Source organism: Eutrigla gurnardus (assembly GCF_963514095.1).
Source record: "Eutrigla gurnardus genome assembly, chromosome: 9".
Classification (NCBI taxonomy): Eukaryota; Metazoa; Chordata; class Actinopteri; order Perciformes; family Triglidae; genus Eutrigla; species Eutrigla gurnardus.
Genome location: NC_139923.1, coordinates 16,440,451 through 16,460,385, shown reverse-complemented (window position 1 = coordinate 16,460,385; position 19,935 = coordinate 16,440,451). Strand labels below are relative to the sequence as shown.

Here is a 19,935-nt window from a genome sequence, read left to right as displayed (position 1 = left end):
TATTGATCGTACCAAAACCTCGATTATTTGTCCATCTCACTGCTCACAAATTGCACAAGCTAATCCAATGGAGCTAATTCAACTCTGCTCTAAAACTGCTACAAATCAATCAAGTATAGGTGGAATTAATGACTAGTTTGAAAAGACAAAATTAGGGTTTTCCTGAAAGAGTAGTGATTTCGCTCCTCCGTCCAGTCAGGCATTCTCTAGACAGCTATAACAGGCTACAACCAGAGAAGGCACCATGCAGAGAGGGTTTACCATGCCTAGGCTGGGCTCCCTTTGTTAATTCAATTTCACATCAAAGTCTATTTTGAGAAGGGAAAAGGTATCATCTGCTTTGCTGTAGTGGGGTATCAGGATTCAGCTCAATTCTCAAGCCAAGGGGTGAAGGAAAACTAATCAGCTTTGTGTGTAATCTGGGTAATTTGGGATATGAATTGCGCTTCCCTAAGTGGCGCCCTCACCCATAATGTGCTCCAGCCAGAATGAAGCCAAATATTTGAATTTGAGTGTCTAATTGATCCAGGGGTCAATAAAAAATAAAACATGTTCAGAGTTGAATACTGGCTTTTCAGATTCCTCCTCCGCCAAGAAGATGAGGCGTTTACTTCAATGTGTTACTACCCAGCAGAGTGGCACATACCCCACACAGTATCCTACTGCGGGCCAAAAACTCTTATCTAACTAAAACAGTGAAACAGACTCACATGGCACCAATTAATGGGAGGGGTGAAAGGAACGTGAAGAAGCGAGTGTTTTACTGGAAACAGGTCGGGTATGTACGAAGGGAAAGAGGGCTAGATCCTGCGCAGAGGGTGCCACATGGACACGGGCTTTCTCAGAGTGGCCAGCATTTGGTTCCAGTGGGTGATTCCCATCCCGCTGGCTTCAGGGCCGATGATCACATGGCCCAGGTTCTCACCCCGGCCGTCATCTGTAGCCTCTGCCACTGTCACCCTCAGGGAGAGTTCCTGCAATCAGCATGACATGGTTACACAACCGGCTTTGTAAGCATGACTCAGCACCTTCTTTAAAACACGGTTCATCCGCATCTTTGTGGAGTCAGTTAAATGGACATGTAATAACAATATTTGATATATTCTATTTAACCCTTACATTCTGTTTGGGTTGAAATTGACCTGTATTTACATTTGACAGCAGTAAAATTACACTAAATGTATTTTTTTAAGCCTGAAATTTGATTTGATAAGTGATCCTAAACCGCTTTTGTTTAAGTGTACAAATGTTTGTAACATTGAGGGTGTTCCAGGTCAAATTTGGCCTGTTTATTGGTATAGAATTTTGATACACCAGTGTGGGTCAAATCAAGGAAAATAATCTAAAGACAAACCAGAATCCATTTATTCTGAGCTAACCGAGATCAAAACAGAGGTTAAAAGAGGTGTTGGGGGGTCAGAAGAGTATAAAGGTACCTGAGCTGCTTTTACAGTGAGGTTATGGCAGCGAAATTTACTGCCACCCGCTCTGATTACAACGAGGGGCAGAGGTCTTTAAGTTTGCTTTCACCCTCGACACCACAGTTGTCTATATGATTCCCTCATTCAGGACTCGTTTGGTGCCGCAGTCTAAAGCCTCACCTGCAGGACAAGGGACGGCACAGAGAAGATCATGGCTTCGTTGAAGATGGGATTTGTGTCGTCCCGTTTGGTGGAAGTCTTCTTCTTGCTGATCTTCCTGCCGTCTTGGAGAAGATACACTTTGACAAACGGATCTGATAACGAGAATGAGCGAATCAGATTACGACTGCATTTAACGCCTCTAAAAGCCATGCTACCCATGTACAAACATCTTGTTTACACAGCTTGTAGAGCATGTAATAAACTCCTCATTAAAGAATCAATTAGGAGCACGGTTCTGTACACAAAATGAGCTCTGTGGATGATGATGTGTTTCAGAGGGTGACCTGTAAGTATAATGTTAGTGTGTCAGTTATCTGGACATTTAATGTGATGAAAAGGTCATTTAAGTTAATTCTGCCTGTCTGGATATGAATAAATATTCTATGGGAGTTGACGTTGACAGTCTGTTATTCATGAGTCAGTTAGTATTGTGTTCAGTCGCTGATATGAGTGCTTTAAAGAGACAGTGTGCAGGAATAACTCCCATCTAGTGGTGAAATTGTGTTTTGCATTCAATCGAATAGTGCTCTCTAGCGCTTTGTTGCAACTACGGTAGCTGTTATGTACCAAGAAGCTATCACGGCATGTCGTCCAATACCACTTCACCAGTATTCTTTCAGTTGATGATCGATACATGTATAAGTAATTACTCCTCGAGCAAGATAGTGATTTATGTTGCCATGTTTCTATTGGTTTATTTTTGGTAGCCTACCATTACTTTGTCGTATCCTATATCATCAGCTAACAACTGAAAGAAACATGAATCGCGTTTAGGCGTCATGTCCCTCCTCTTCAAAATGTAAGCCTTCTTAGGATTTACCCATCCAATGTAAAAACAGATAAGAAATTATTCACTGACGAGGATAAATCAGATTGTTGGTTAATTAATGAGGACCTATTTATCAATTAAGATATTGATTTTAGCGAATACATTACTTTAAATGTTACACACTGTCCCTTAATTGTTTTTGTTTGGATCGATTAAAATACACAGATTGAAAGTTCATATAAGGATATCAGACACAGTCAAACACATGTACAAATAAAACACAAACAGCAAACACAAATGTCCCAGACCTGCAGTGTTCTTGCTGTTGGTCCACACCAGGTTCTTGCACTTGGCCACAACAACCGTGAGGCGCTCTGCTGTCGGCAAGTAGCTGAGAGACAACAGGATCTCCCCAACTGCATCCACAGCCTGCGAGACACCAGAGCATGGCAGACATTAATGTAACATGACATGTGCCAGTCTGGGTGTAGGTCTAAAAGCACTTCTCAACCATAAAACAACTATTTGCTATGTGAAGATATGGGAAATGTAAAATGTGAGAACACCTTCAATTAAATTAAAATTATATTTAAAATGTTATGATTCAATTTCAGTATTCATTTGTTAGAAATAGAATTAGGGAAATGTAATAATCGTTATTATTCGAGTGTTAATAATGGAAATGATCATTGAATAATTTCTATTCCTTCATGAATTGATTTAACACCTTTTTGATTTGGATTTTAAACACTGTAAAAGCCTGTAATTATTCCGCAGACCCAATCCTTGCTCCACAACCATGGATAAAAAACAATGTGAACGAGACTACAAGAGTCATTTTGTTAATGGGTTGGTGAGGGTGGAGTCTTTAATGATCATTCACGTTTGAGTTTCACCAGCGACGTAGCATGAATCATGAGTCAGAATTGTTGATTCTCTGTTTGTGTCTCATGGTGTTTTATCACTAAATCAATAATAAAAATCAATAATAATAATCCATAATCTCATTACATTTAACAAGGAATCCACTCAACTTGAATAAGATTTGTATTCATTGAACATGAAGTGTGGTTTTGCATAACATCCAGCACACGTTCTCAGAGAGCACCATGCTTTCACACAGATTCAGATACTTTCATTTATTTGGGGAAGCAATACATGTCATACTGGAAATGTAATCTAATAATCTCTCTCTAGTGTGTGTGTGTGTGTGTGTGTGTGTGTGTGTGTGTGCGTGCCTCTGTGTTTGTCTACAGCTAATCTCACATTCTGCTGCAACAAACTGCATAATATTTGCAGTGTTATGGCTGCGTGCTGAAAATCTCTGGTCGTCGTGGTGACTCACATGAGCGAGGAGAGATCTTTGAGGAGCCAGAGTGAAGACAGATCACAGATTTAATTCAAGTGTACCTCTCCAAGTTTTAGATTTGATTTGTTTTCTGATTCCCCATCTCATTAAACATCTGTGTTCTTAGGTCTGAACAACAAAACCACCACAAATAACGTTATTCATTTATTCGAAAGATTTCTTTTCTCATTAGCTGTTATTTGCCCCACTAACTTTTATTACGGATACAATTAAATTCAGGGAGAGTCTGTTTGTCAGCAAGAAACACTTAAAGATATTTCCATTCAGTCACATGAGGCTGAGAATTCTTGAGCATCAATATGAATTACAATATTTAAATGTTCAAAATAAATTATTGCAAGCATTCAAAAGACACCATTATCATATTCTGAGTTATTAAATAAATAATAATAATAATTCACAATGAGAATATCAATAAATACAGATACAAATAATGAATGCAGAATATTAACACAATGCAGTAGAAGTGGTTCTGCTGCCTCTGAGCAGCACATAGTACAGAAATACAGGACGCAGGTTGTTCTTTATACAGGTGTTAAGCGGCTACAGCGAGAAAACTCGGCTCATACTCACCTTATTGACATCCTGAAGGTAGAGCCAGGCGTTGAATGGTCTGATGGTTAGGTCCAGGTCCGACAGCTTGAGATCTGCGACCCCAGCGCTGATGTTTCTCTCGTCAGCATCGATGCCAAAAGCAGCACAACGCAAGCTGTACTCCTCCAACAAGGACGCGTCCATGGGAACGGAGAAGTGCTCATCAAAGATCACGGTGAATGCATTCGCCTGGATCTGTGAGAGGCAGAATATGGTGGAAATTTAGGGATTCATCCACCATCCACCGCTCAGATAATTGTGTCAATTTGAGAGGCATCACAGACAGGATTGTGATCTGATTCCTAAAGTTGGTTGACTGTGGCACAAAGAAACACAGTAAAATACAATAAAAACACCCGAACTGAAGTTTCTGTTCCGTCACTGTGCAGTATTTGTAATTTGAATCCCAAGTGTTAAGTAAGTCTCTTCATCCCACCTGACTCACTCGACTGATTCAGGCTGGGAAGTGCAAAATGGCAAAACACTTTCTATTTATTCAAATTTCTCTCATAGATTTCTGCTGCCCCCTCAGTACAAAGCAGGTGAACACTCTTCGTTTTCAATGACTCTCTACTGAAGAAATAGCGCCTGTAAAACCTCTGGCAGCGTGTGCTGTGGACTATCCATATAATTGGGAAATTGTTTCTGAAAAGACACACTGCTGTTTTTTCAATGCAACTCTTCAATGTTTCAGCACCACAAATTAAATGATATTCATCTTCATTGAATTCGAGTGGAGCAATTCATATCATACATATAATCACGTAGCCATACTCCATATTGTGCTATTGTTATTTGTACATCCTTCATTTATGTTTATTCCAATATGGACTACTGCTTAAACCTTCTGGTAAAATGCCTTTATGTTGTAACGGTGCTTACTGTGTATAAATACAATTAAATAAATCTAATCTAACATCTCACAATCTGGGCAAATAAAAAAAAAAAATTATCTAGATGAGACATTTTATTTACAATTTGGCTGTCAACCCACAGAATCAGTCAAAATAAGTGAAGCCATAAACTGAGCACAACACCAGCAGAAACAACAAGCCAAATGTGCAAAATGTGAAAGTGTATTAGAAGAATGCCTGACATTCAGAACGTGCAAAGCACAAGGTCATCGAGAATACAAACCCTTGTACTGACTACAGTGGTTATAACAAAGCAAACTGTCCCACACCAAGGGGGGCTCGGGGTTCGAATACGGGTTCGGGTCAGCCTTCTGTTTCTGTTTGGTGCCTAAACATAACCAAGTACTTTTGTTGTGTTCTGGAGGATTTTCTTTCCCTTTTGTAGTCATAAACCATGATGAGTTTATTTTTATTGCACGTAACCATCTTTGTCACTCTTTTTGTCATGTTTTGTTTTGGTGGTTAAACCACATGCATTCAAATTGTTCAAAACTGTGACCATAATCCAGAAGATAATATGTTTCCCTCAGAACATAATTGAGAGTGCAGTTTAGGAGTTTGGGAAGGTAATATTATAGGAGACAGGGTTGGTCTCGGGCTAAATCACGTGCTGGAATGAGGGTTTACAAAGCGATCGGAAGTTACCAGGCAACTAGTGCATGTGCAGATGAGAGTGGAGTTAATAATAGCTGCTTTTCACACCAGCGTGAAATACAACGAGGAGTATTCCTTCTAAATACAATCCTTTAATAGAAACACAATCACAAAGCAAAAGCATGTATTGTGGTCATCAGGAGCTGTTTTTAAAATACAATATAAGAATGTTGACGAAATCCCAGGGAGCACAGATCAGCCTGCGAGGCTGACCTTGGATTGTGCCTCGTATCAAACTCTTACATCCAACACCTACAGAATCCAGAAATCCTGCTGTGCACATATAAACATATAAAGCAGACAGAATCTCTCTGCATTCCATCCACAACGTGAGTCTGCCTGCACTCTCATCGCTGGGGAGGGAGAACAGTGGCAATGTGTGTGGTGAAAATGAGGCAATGAAAGCTCAGGCAGAGAGAGAGAGAGAGAGAGAGAGAGAGAGAGAGAGAGAGAGAGAGAGAGAGAGAGAGAGAGAGAGACATACAGGGATAATCAGAGTGGCATGCAGATGATTACAGGCAAGAAAAAACAAGCAAGAAGCAGCGTTGGGAAATAAATGGGGAGAAAAAAAGACGAGGAGGGAAAACGGGATGAAAGAGGGAGTGATGGACAAGTGATGGGTGAAAACAAAAACAGTGACAACAAACAGAAGAAAGCGAGCGAGAGAAGGCACAGGAAAACAGAGAGGGGGATAAGCTGACTTGGCCATTAGGGTGAGAGAAGCCGCTGTCAGCATTTCTTTGGTTTTCGCCTCTCTTCAACATTAAAGAGGGAGCCACTAAAGGCTTTCCTTCCATTATTATTACACCCAGCCGGAATGCATTAATAAAAGAAAACAACATGCTCAAGTAAGGGTGAACCCATGGTGAGTCTGTGTGCCGTCCCCCTTCAGCTGGCACAAAATGTACAAGGCCACGTTCACAGGAGGCGAGATGCCGATGACTCACAGCCAGGCTGGAATTAGTACATTTTATGGCAGCGCCTCGCTAACAGCAGAAGGCAGGTGTAGCAGATGGAGGAATCGAACCCTATCCTCCAACGTCCAAACGGTCACTTCTCGTTAGATTCAAGCTTTTTTATTGAATTCTTAGTAAGTAATGGTAGCAATAACATAATGACATAATTTGTATAGCAAATAATAATACATCTAGAATCTTTATATTCTGTCTCACAGGATGCTCATCAACATTTTAAACTGAGTGAACAGAAAATGAATCATTTTTCATATTAAAGATGTCATTGCATATATATCATCATCATAAATCGCAGGTAAACACAGGTTATAGGTTAGATTTCAGAATAGTGAGCTGAAAGCCAATCACATCTCCCCCTGATGAAGGTAAATAACGTGAAAACAAACCTTCCTGACGGCATCAGCTCCCAGGAGACTGACCACTCAAGTAAATGAAATGGTACCTTCTGTCAGACAGGAATGGATTAGCTTGTCAAGCTGTAGGATCTAGTCTCTCACCCCCGTGGGAGTTATCACCGTCTCTGTCTAAAATCTTCAGGTCAAGTAAGCCAAAGCTGCCTGTTGAGCGAGAGAGCTTCTCAACGCCATGAGCCACTGTTATCTTCAGTTCTTTGCACATGTTCAGTCGTCACGGCTTAACAGCTAATTAACCATCTGAGAAGTTTTTTTTTTTTTTTCATTTTCCCTCAGTCCTGAATATCTGCCCCATTAGTAGTCTAAGTGGCAGTGATGCTGGAAGCCTTTAACGAGGATCTTTAGTGATTATCTAATTATTTCATGATCGTGTGTTTGAAATGCTCATAAATGCATTGCCTTTACTTCACATTAACATTAGTTTTTTTTTATCACTGTAAATTTGAATGGAACTTGATCACCTCACCATTCAGACACAACTCCCATTCGTTACAGCATAAAAAAAGAAACAAGTGTACAGATAACAAAACACCATGCTCAGACTATGAGATGTGGTTGGAAGTTCCAGTTCCAAGAGTTACATTTCAAACTACTATTACACTCAAGATCAAGTAGCACCACATACTGAGATTCTTCTTCATTAGAAGAAACATATCCATCCATCATCAACCTCGGGTCGTGGGGGGGCTGAAGCTGATCCCAGCTGACATTGTGGAAGGGTTCACCCGTCACCAGGTCGCCAGTCTATCGCAGAGCCGACATGTAGAGACAGACAACCATTCACACCTACGGGACATTTAGAGGCATCAATGAACCTATCCCCATCCTGCATGTCTTATGACTGTGGGAGGAAGCCGGAGAACCCGGAGAGAACCCACGCTCACACGGAGAGAACATGCAAACTCCACACAGAAGGAACCCGACCCGGGGATCGAACCCCTCTCGCTGTAAGGCGAGCAGCCAGCAAACATATCCACATAAGCACAAAAAGACAACCGCTTCCTCACCCTTGTGACTCCCACACTGATCTCCTCTGGCCCCAGGGAGACTCTGATGAAGCAGCCCGGGAAGTCTCCCTCCTCCCTCTCCAGCAGGTCTTTGCCCTGGTGCAGAGTGATGTGGAGCAGTCCCGGCCCGTGGCCCGGATGCCTGGGCGGCTCAAACTCGAGCGTCACCTCCAGCTGGCCGACTGTGTAGTCGTGGCCGAAGTTGTTGGCGATGGAGGAGATGGAGCTGAGCGAGTCGGTGGAGATGGATCGGTTAAGCTGGGCCATGCCGGTCGGGTCCAGCTCCCTGCTCATCAGCTCCAGGTGGCCCAGATCCCTGAAAGCGTCCGGGGTGTCGCCGAGGGCCAGGCTGGGTTTCCGGCTGGAGGTGGTGGAGGTCCGCCGATGGTTGTTGGCAGCCACTCGCTTCAAAAGTGTTCAGTAAAGGAAGAAGATTTTAAAGGCACTTTGGAAACTAACTCACAGCGAACTGTATCACCAAGGAGTCTATAACAACATTTCATGGAATGGCAAAAAGCATTAGACCTGCAATAACAGCTGCTTGTTTAGACATCCAGTCTAAAGAGAGAAGCATTAGCTTTGTAGTGTGTCCCTGCTTTTAGCTCAGCTTTTGGTCTCAACCAACTCTTGAGGGAGATATCTGCTTCTTCAGCTGCTAAATGAAACACTTCGTTCCGTTAGTTGCTACCTGTGCCCGACTGCCGTTTGTTACAGAGGAGACAGTTTACGGTTGGTTTTTAGAGCTTTTAGTGTATCACTACGAGAGACCTCGTTCACACTGTTTAACTCAACTGGTTTCTACTTTTCATATTTTTTCCTGACATCATGTTTGGTTTGTTTGTCAGTAAGATTACGAAAAAAACGAATGGCTGGATTTTCATGAAATGAGGTAGATGAGGGTCTAGCATTGGCCAAGGAAGAAGACATTACATTTTGGAACAGATTGGCTTTGGCAGAGGTCAGTTACTGCTGAGATCTGGGAACACATTGTTAATAAGAAGCTCAAATGGGCTAAATACAGATGATCAGGTTTGTCCGTTATTTGGAGGATAAGACAATGGTGATTGATGTAATTATTATCCAAATCATCCTGCTTGCATTTCTTTCCCTGTCAAACTTTTTTGTACTCATTTTGTCACATTCCATGATGGTCACAATAACAAAAACAAGACACAAAAGCAGATCTCTTCCAAGGTACAGAACATGTGCAGTTGAGGCCCAAGATGGTTAAAGCAGTGGATTTCAAAGAACAAAACCTCTTAACCCACAGGAAATGTTCTTTAAAATCAGCTGCTGCCTCAATTGGAAAGAAAACAGGCCAACTTCTCGACCACTACAACTACTAGAGCTGTTTGTTCTTGCCACGAAATGTACAAAATCTTTCACCTCCTGCCCTCCAGACATATATTTTTTGCTCAACATTGATATTTTACATTTCTAAATAGCATTTAATTCTACCTTTTGCCTGACTTCTGAAAAGGAGGTTCCATATTTTTCTTGCAGATATCGATAGTCAAAGTTGGGGAAGGGGGACGGTGCAGGGAAGGTTCCAGATTTCCACAACTTCCAGATGTTGAGCCCGGCCACGGCCAGCAGCACGAAGAAGCCCACCAGGTAGATCCCGACCTCCCAGCCGGGCGGGTTGCGCACCACTGAAACAGACACACAATCAAGTGCTTCAAGCTGTCTTTACTTCCAACTCATCGATGCTAGAATTAAGTACGGCCTCAGAACTGTCTGTATTTCATATTTGACCAGCAGTCTGATCACTGGTAGCAGTCCACAGTTTGGGAGAATCCCAGAACAAAGTTTAGAGAGGCTTTTATTTATAAGACCAGGGGTCTTAATAAGATCACAATCACTGAGCACAGTCAGACACCGTTTGAGGCCGACGACTTTGGGAGAATTCAGGGTGCGAAAATGTTCTCTAAATCAGATAATAGTTTGGGACCAAACGACATCAGAGCATGTCATGTTGTATTTTAGAGAGGGATTATGAGCCTGTGCCGAGCTGGCTTTCTCAAAATGAATTGCTTCTGTGGGAGGACGTTGACAGCTTTATCTCTACTTTTTTAACACGAGATATAAGCCAATTATAGGACAAGTCAAAATGTGTTGTAACATCGACGGCCTTGAGCAGGAGATGAGGACCGAGGAGCTGCAAAAGGTGACAATAGCTGTCCAATAGACCTGATAGTGGAAACACCGATGAATTAATACAGCCTAATTTCTCATACTCTCATAAACACAAGTATTTACATTTACCAGTGTGGATAAAATCACATTAATCCACAGGAACTCGCAGAAAGAAAACTCACCACTCAGATGGTAGCCTGATATATCCTCACTTTGAGCAGAGGACATGGTGCTGCAGCCAGCCTGGAAAAAAAAATATGATTTTTAAAAAAACATCCAAACAATACATTCCTATTCAAGTACATTTTTATATCAGGGGCCATAATAAAGTAAAGTCTGATTTTCAGAGTTCTTGCCAAGCTCAGATAAGAGTATCACTGAATAAAATGTCACTTTGGTTCATCATCCAGAATAAAACATGTTATTTTCATGGATATTCAGCTGAAGGCAATTAAACAACCTTTTCATACTTAGTATAAGCGACATTTGAAAAATGTCATTATTATCTTAACATTGATCTGAGTAAAAATGGCTGAATGAATCGGCTGTAAGGGCATAAAGTACCGTGGGAACCTAACGATTGTTGCTATGGATACATGAACAGAGCACATGCACAATAAGATGCATGACGAGAGATGTCAGGGTTCTGGGTGCATTTTTATGGCTTTGTGCCATGATGGGTAAAAACCCATCAGTGAAGTCATCTGCTGAGGTGATTGGTGAGAATGAAAACCTGCAGGCGTAGTTGGCCATCCCTACTCCAACAGGTCGATACCACATAATCACACAAACTTCTGTTTTCTGGTTACGTTTAGGCAATTAAAACTACTAGATTGTGGCCATGAGCAATGCTTAAAGTACTTCACGGATTTAGCATTATACTGCTATAACAACAATTTGCCTCAAACTGCAAGGATTGTGAAAGATGGAACTGTGGATTTTGTGGCCCCCTATATACTGTCAGTAAAACTCAGTGATTCACACATTCACTGTAGGAGCATGTCGTTATTAGCTCTGTTAAGTTAAATCAATTCACTTGTCAGGGTTTTAAATAACAGCAGGGTTGTTTTTCAAGCGACAAAAGACAACAATGTCTTCCTGCCCCCCTCTCCTCCTCCGCAAACTGCAAAATAATAATGATTTAAAAAAACAACAACGATGGGTGCTGGAGAGTGACTCATTCCTCCACCCGCCTCCTCCTTCACCCCCCCCCCCCCCCTTGTTGGAATCTCCCCATATCTCAGTGACTCGGGGGAAACGGGAACATTACACTAATGATATAGAAAAGGCCTGGAGGGGGGTTGTCTACTCAATTCTGCTGAGCGCTTTGCAGACCACAGCCATGCGGGCCAATTAAAGTGGCTGACGCAGTGCAGGGCCCACTGACAGCTGCTGATGTGCCATTAGCAAAGCAGGGGGAATCTCGAGCAGACACCAACCCCCTCAACTGGATCCCCTCATCGCTCAGATCAGCTCGACTCGGCTCGACTCAGCTTAAGGTAACATATGAGCGAAGGTCCAGGGGGACGCTCAAGAGAAGGAAGAAGAGGAGGATGGATCAGCGGGGAGAGAGAGAACCGGAGAGAGAGAGAGCAAGACTATGTTTCAGACAGATTTAGTAAGGCAGCGTGGGCGCTCTGGTGCATCAGTGGCATTGAGGTGGCAGAATACTAACAATGAAGTTCAACTGGCCTGAAATAGAAAAGCATTTGAAAACAAGGAGGCTCCCATTAAGTGGAGTTTTGCGAAGGCTCTTAATTTGAGCTCAATGCCAGCTGATTTGAGGAAGTGGACGTGATTTGATCAGACAAAAGATGCATTTGTGTCCTCGTCTGTCGGTCGTACCCCAACAGCCCCGATCAGGTCACTTCATCAACACCAGTCATTATGTTCCAAATTTATTTTTGGAACAAATGTGGATCCTCGGCACACTGCCTTCGACAGAGAACAACATAATCTTGTGTGTGACCTTTGCTGCTTGTTATCCTCCCTCTCTTTCCCATTTCTTGCTGTCACCATGCAACACATAACACCGAAGCAGAAGTGTCTCCGATGAAGATGTTATGAGGAGGCTGCAAATAGTTTGTGGAATAAACTGAGACACAGAGAAAAAGGGGGGAAATGGGATCGAGACATTAAGATGGAGAAAAACAGTAACTTGGACCAGGATGAAGCTTTGTACACTACAGTGCTACTTTTTCACATTTTTTTTTTAATTGCAATGATTACACCGAGACCATTAGAACTGAAACAATATGTACACTAACCTCAACCTAAACCATCATATCTTATTTCCATCACATCAACAGGTCATACTTTCTCCTGAGGATATGAGTTTTGGCTTCGGCTAACAGGTCATTAACACACGACCCGTGAAGGAAAACGTGCATAAATAATTTCCACTAACGTGTCATCTTCATGCCCACATAATCTTGACTCTTATGGCTTCTTTAGATTTGTTCCTGTAGGAGTTCTGCGTCTGATAACATCCCCCCCTTAGGGAAGTCTGAAACGACCGTCTTCCCTCAGTGCACTAGAGCAGTTGTGTGGAGGACGCTTTAATTACCGAGATAGGCATGGAATGAATATCTTGTCACAATGTCAGCTTGCAAAACAGACTGTGATGAGTATTAAGTGGCATGTGAGTAATGCAATGGAAGAGAGCCTGTGATAATATTAGTTTCCAGAACACTAATGAGGCTGTCAAAGTAAAAAGAAATCAGCACAAAGGAAAAGTCAGAGTTAACAACCATCTATCATTATCAACACTGTAATGCCAAAACAAGAGACATATTTTTCCTCCCCATTATGGGACGAAAGTTAAAGTTAATTTCCAGACTACAAGTAAAAATGACTTTGGGTGAAGGCAGGGTACACCCACACAGGTGGCCGGTCTATTCCAACCAATCAAGCTCACACCTATACGGACAATTTAGAGTCATCAATTAACCAAACCTGCATGTCTTTGGAGCTGTAAAACATTAACATCACAGAGAGCACGTGGTTCCATCTATCACCAGTACCTCAACACCACTATCCCCAATATTAAACTCAGTCTGGAATACAGAAACACAGAGACCTGGACCTGAGAGCCTCCGTACCACATGGACAGCTGCACACATCGATCCACAGGGAAATCAGGCTGAAAGCTTCCATCCAAAAAGTGGGTCTAATAAGCTGATATGGAGCATTTGTCATACTGAGGATAATTTTGTACACCAAGCCAGAGACATGCTTCAGAGATTTGAACAGAGAGGATGAAAAAAAAAGGCTCTCAATCAAGCATTCACCAGAGCCAGGAACAGGAAGCACCTTCTTAACGAGAGACCCAGTGAACAGCAACCCCCCAATTCTGATCTAAATCAGGGTAGCGGGACTGATTTAAACACCTCAATGAGAATCAGACACCACAGGTCAGCCTCCTCTGTGTCTCCAGCTGAACCTAAAGCAGCTCAGACACAGACAGCAAATCCAACACACCTGCTCAGAGGGCAGCACACTCTTCTCTGGATATGTAAATATGCAGTAGCTGCCACGGTTTGCTACTCACAGTCAGGAAAAAAAATCACTCTATTGGGGCTGCATGTTAAAACAGGTTGGATCGATAAGAACTGACACACTGATTCATGTTTACACACCCACACACAGAGAGAAATAAAGAAGAAGAAAGGTTAGATAAGGAGAGGGGTGAAACAACGAGGAGATAGTAGAAGGAAGTGATGGGGGAACAAAGAAGAGATGAGGGTCCGTGTTGAAAAAGAAATAAGAAACGGAGAGCAGCTGGCAAGCTTGCTCTCCCAAAAAACAGATTAATCAAATTTGCTTTTAATCTCGCCCCAATGACTCATAATGAAATGAACTTACTGCTACACTGAAATGGCCAGAAATAACAAGTCATCTCGCTCTCACTCTGTCCTACCTACTCACATATCTGCCTGTTAGCTTCCCCACCAGCTACACTTTAACGTTCTGGTTGAGACAGCTCGTTTGGTGCACGGTTAAGCAAAGGCACCATTTAAATGTCAGCGACGGTGCCGGTTGAGACAGGAAGAAGAACCACGCTGCGGCCAATCAGCTCAATCACTCAGAGTCAAACTGAACTCAAACTCCTTTGGCAAGGCTCCTTCCCTCCTGAAGGCTGCTAACCGTGTGGTGCTTAGGTCACGAAACCACAAGTATTTATGCTAACGTCGCTGTGAAGCACGTTTAAACAAGACGGCGAGTCAACATGCTAGCAGTGTTGTGAGGCTGAACCTCAAGGCTAATGTCAGCATGCTAATATGCTCATAATGACTATGCTAGCAGGCTGATGTTTATCAGGTATAATGTTTACTATTCTTCCATGTTAGCATGCTAACATTAGTCAATTAGCACTAAACACTAAGTACAGGTTAGCCTGATGGTAATTATATGAGTTTGGCTAAACAAAATAAAATGTTTGGTTGTGCTTGAAGTGATATTGAACCCGTAATCGAGCTGCAGGATGTCTCCGAAACATGAATCGTTCTCCATCACGTTGTGTGCAGATGGGCCCACACAAACCCCCAAGATATCTTTGATTTTCAGTTCAAATGATCTTTAAGCCATAACCATGAAATTAACTGAGATACCTGAATCTACGTTCGACAAGTGGATGTTTGCACACCACTTTAATTCAAAATGGAATCAATGGAAAAGGCCGTTGTGTGTAACAGCAAGCAGAGAATTGTTTGCCCCGTCTACTTCGATTATTCAGTGCATGGCTCCTTAAACAACTCTCACAACTGGAATTTGATGTGGCTCTAAAAAGCTGGTGTTTAAATATTCTCTCTTCTTCTTTGCCAGAGACAGAGAAAAGCTCTCCGTGCAGTTTATGATGAGCTTAGGAGAAAAAAAACTGACGACTTCACTCTGAACCACAATTAAACATCAGAATAGGCTGAAGGATACAACTTTACTTACACAATCAAAGCAGAGAAATTGATATAGAACGGTTATTTGGTTGAATTAACTGCAGAATAATTACGTAAAACTAATGTTTACCTCCCCGCAGAATCAGCTTGATCATGGATTCACACATGCGTCCCAATAAAACCACGGTCAGCAAGATACTTAAAGAAGTAGCTGAGTGTTTCAAATTAATTTACACACGGCGGACTTTTTCCATGCCACTGCTTTTTCATTATACTTACTACTTATTAGATTAGCACCCTGACAATTAGGCTAATACGGGACAGAGAAAGCACTTAGTGCTACAAAAACATCTGTCAGTCCCGAGTTAATGTCTTGCAAAAAGGTTCATTCGCTCTCAGTAATGTGAAGGTGGCCAGAAGTTTAAATTCTCCAAAGTGGGGGAGAGCAGTGATTTGAAGCCAAGACACATTATTATTGATTAAGTAACTGCAGTCAGATCCAAAGTTATTTGGACAGTAACAGCGTTTTTAATGCTTCATCCAAGGTTAAATCTTACTGATGCTCAAAGATGAGGCAGAAGGGATTCAATGTTGGCAACCTAGCGAGTTGGTAAACGACGTTTCAAAGTTGCCCCAGCCACATAACTGGAACAGACAATGTCAAAAGAAATCTTTTTGGTTCAATTTTGACTGAATAGGTACACAAGCTCAAACACACCAACAATAAATAACCAGTTGTTGTTGTTTTTTCTTTTATCCATATGAGAGGAGCAGCTTTTTTGAAACATTAATAGTTAAATTACATTTTTGGGACATCTTTTTTTATTTCTTGCCATGAGTTACATGAGAAATCAATGCCACCCCCTGTAATTGTAAAGTAATTGTCGTTTTTACACTTTAGATTTAGTAGATATTGAACAATCCAACGGGTTAATTTGTGGGCTTTTTCATGAGTCATTAACTTCCAGTCTTTATGCTTAACCAACTTAACCAGATCTAGCTACATATTCACAATACAGGTGTGAGTGGTATAAACAACATATAATACCTGACAACTTCTACTGGAGGAGTCTCACCACATAAACGTGATCCATCTTGTCATTTCCTTTACACTCAGCCTGCGGAGGCATCTCCAGGAGAAGTGAGCAAACAGACCACACGCCATTCTTCACAAAGTAAGGCAATCCATTACATGGTCTATTCTGGAAATATTAGCGGTGATACATTGAGGTGTGAGCCACCACTCGATCTGAGGAAAGAACCATTTTCATGATGGCAGAAGGCCTCCAGGTGTTACCGAAGATTCACAGAGCCACATCTCTCATCTAAGTGTCTCCATCTAAGTGCTCTCAGTTTTCTTAATGTAATAACATTTTTCTTTCAAGGAGTTCAACGGGAACACAGGAGAGGGAAGGTGTGTGTGTGTGTGTGTGTGTGTGTGTGTGTGGGTGTGTGTGTGTGCGGAAGCAGGGGAAGCCCATGACAGAGAGTGAGAAAGACGGTTGGCGTTAAACGAATGGCTGAGATGATTGCAAGTGCCGGTGGAGGAATATAATTCTGAGCAGGTCGTATTTCAGTTCGGCCCCCGAGGAGAAGGCAAGAGTCCCAGTGACACACACATACACACACACACACACACACACACACACACACACACACACACACACACACACACACACACACACACACACACACACTCACACACACACACCGTTATTTTATCTCTGCTGCCAAGCCACTTCACACAGACCTCAGCAACATTAGAAAGCCGGGGGAACACACTTAGAGAGCTCGAGAGGTGCTCGACAGTGAAGATCATGTTATAAAGGTTCTTTTTTTGGAGTTTAAAATGTCTAAAGCAAAGCAGTATGTTTAGTTTTTTTTTTCAATGAGCGTTCCTCTTTTTAAATGCGCTTCATCGTTGAAAGTTAACTCCCACACATCTTTTAACTGTTAATTAATGCAATATGCTGTCAGCGCACATTTCATTTTGGAGATGGAAGACTGGAAAGAAGCCAAGAGATAAAAAAAAAGAAGAAAAAGAAATCAGTATGGAGGAAACAGGACGTCTACAAAGCCAAGAAAGTGTTCGAGGGACGATCACTCAACTTTAGTTCCAGTAAATAGCACCAGCACCTCAACTAGCTCCAAAAGTCACATCCACTTGAACCCCTGGAAGCCAACCAGCAAAGATTCTGTTACTTTCAGATGCCATTATCTGAATCACTTTATAGGATTAACATGGGCCGAAATCTTCTCTCTCTCAGCGAGACACTGATTCCCACTGATTATGGCTCGTGACCCTTCAAAGCAAATCTGTTTGTCATAGCTTGTCTGAGTTGTGAGCAATTGCACCAAATACCACCACAAAGCAAACCATAGTGTTTTGGGGTTGGGAACCCTCAGGTTAGTGGGGCACAAGCAAAATCTCAGTTTGATTTGACAGATTCTTACAATCAGGATTCAGTACTTTCTGAGCGCTGATCAAACTGCAAAGTTCTTACAAAGCTTTTTGTATTAGGATGAAATTAAACGCAAAATGTATTGGCAAAATGAGGTATTGGAAGGAACATATCATTTTAGTATTAGTATACATTTTATTTTTGGAGCTCACCCTTGACTTAAAGGGCTTTCCACTAGTATACACTCTACCCTTCGATTGGAAGGATAGCCAGTCTTAAACCGTTTCCCTAAGTAAGCTATTGAAGCCATAAAGAGTAATAGGAGCCATAAAAAGCTGAGCAAAGTCTGTTGCAAACAAAAAGACACATCCCTGAAGCTCCTCATCAACGCTGCACGAAGTTTTTAACACCACAGTTCTCGCTTGGAGTTCAGAGGAGCGGAATTCATCCCTTTAACCCCCCGGAGCCCCTGAACGCATCAGTATCAGTTCACTGCCACAGCCAATAACGTGCTCCTGGTCCAGGTCGACCTGCGATGCGCATCGATGTGTGGGTCGGCTGAGAGACATGATCGAGCCAGTAAAAAGGCAGCCAGCCCGTCTCCTGAGATGCATTCACACAGCGCACTAATGCCTCACGCTTTAAATTGATCCCTTTACTGTCAACAAAGAGGCAGAGGTGGAAAGAGACGCATGCGAGTCCCAAGTCTCGCCGTGGTGCGTGTTGTGCTCGGAGTGCAGGCAGGTGGTGGATGGAGCCAAATGGCCTGAGAGAGCACGCATTTCTTACCCGGAGTTTTCTTTTGGTGCAGTAGGGAAGAAGGAGGAGGAGGAGGAGGAGGAGGAGGAGGAGGAGGAGGAGGAGGAGGGGTAGACCAACTCCACCGCTCTCCCTTCTTCAGGCGCCTCTCTCCATCCAATGACACCGGTGCCGGTCCGGGTCTATGTATCCCGGGGCTTGGCGTTCACACTCCGCCCGTTTCAGCGCATCCGGCCAGCTGGAGATGAGGAAGATGAGCAAAAAGGGGGTGCTGAGGAAGAGGAGGAGGATTTTATCTTCCACTCGGAGGTGTCCGTGTCTCTGTGCTGCTGCTGCTCGCTGGAGCCTGAAAAGCTGCTGCCAGAGGCATTTCTGTACGATCCGCAGCTTCACCCAAGACCGACCGACTGACCGACCGACTGCAGAAAGAAAGTCCCACCCCTGCAGCGCAACTTCCACCGCCGGGCCGCTCAATAACCGCCGCCTCCTCCTCCAAGGCTCCTCAGCAGTGCGCGCACACACACACACACACGCACACGCACACGCACACACACACACACACACACACACACACACACACACACACACACACACACACACACACACACACACAGATATTCTGGGCGGGAGGGGGGGGGGGGGTGTTCAGGGACACTCCAACTTTTGTTCCCCATCATCTTCCTCCAAACCTCCTCTCCTCTCTTCCTCATCATCACCATATCAGCTGTTATGATCCAGTATGACATTATATTTCAATTATACACACACACCCTCATCTGTATTCATCATCTTATTTTGATAATTCCCATTCATTTGAATTTAGCAACCATTAATAAATGATTAATAAGCCTTTCAAATAACCCATTAAAATGGGTAATATGTAGGACTCTTCCTGGCAGCTTTTTAAGCTGCTTGGCAACATATAGTGTTGCATATTACGTTTGATTGGTTGATAAAATATGATGCATGATCAAGTTTTGAGATTTTTTTTTATATTGTGAATGTTGAGCAGTTGTGACTCCATTTTTACTCTCATCCTCAAACAGCTGTTATTAATTCATCTATCATTCATGGCAAACATTTAGGATGCTGCATCTTCAACACGTGTGACATAAGTTTAAAATAAGATGTAATGAAGTGGATTGCAGATGCAAATGTAGCATCATTAAATCTGCAAAATTAATTAAAGTTAAGTTTGCATTTTTATAATAACATATCTAGTTGGAAGTTCAACTGCCTTTGTGCAGAACACAATAATTCATTTAAATTATTTTCTTCAAATCTATCTTCAAAGGACCCACCAAACAAACAATGATCTTGTTGTATTAACTCTGTTCCAATATAACAGCGTAGTGGGAGGAGCCATGAGAAGCAGGCCATAACTTCATGAGGGTTGTGTGTTGCATTGG

The 19,935-nt window shown here is 42.5% G+C and overlaps 1 protein-coding gene across 1 annotated transcript; it reads right to left on the bottom strand.

The window, feature by feature from the left end:
• Nucleotides 1-90: 90 nt before the first annotated feature.
• On the bottom strand, nucleotides 91-18,997 carry syt12 (synaptotagmin XII). The gene is made up of 8 exons (XM_084016724.1): nucleotides 18,557-18,997; nucleotides 10,656-10,716; nucleotides 9,796-9,989; nucleotides 8,338-8,742; nucleotides 4,355-4,570; nucleotides 2,721-2,841; nucleotides 1,602-1,735; nucleotides 91-974 (listed from the first exon to the last, which is right to left on the bottom strand). Exons 2-8 carry the CDS (start codon nucleotides 10,699-10,701, stop codon nucleotides 801-803), a joined length of 1,290 nt encoding a protein of 429 aa, XP_083872850.1. The 5' UTR covers nucleotides 10,702-10,716; nucleotides 18,557-18,997; the 3' UTR covers nucleotides 91-800.
• Between the last annotated feature and the right edge of the window lie 938 nt (nucleotides 18,998-19,935).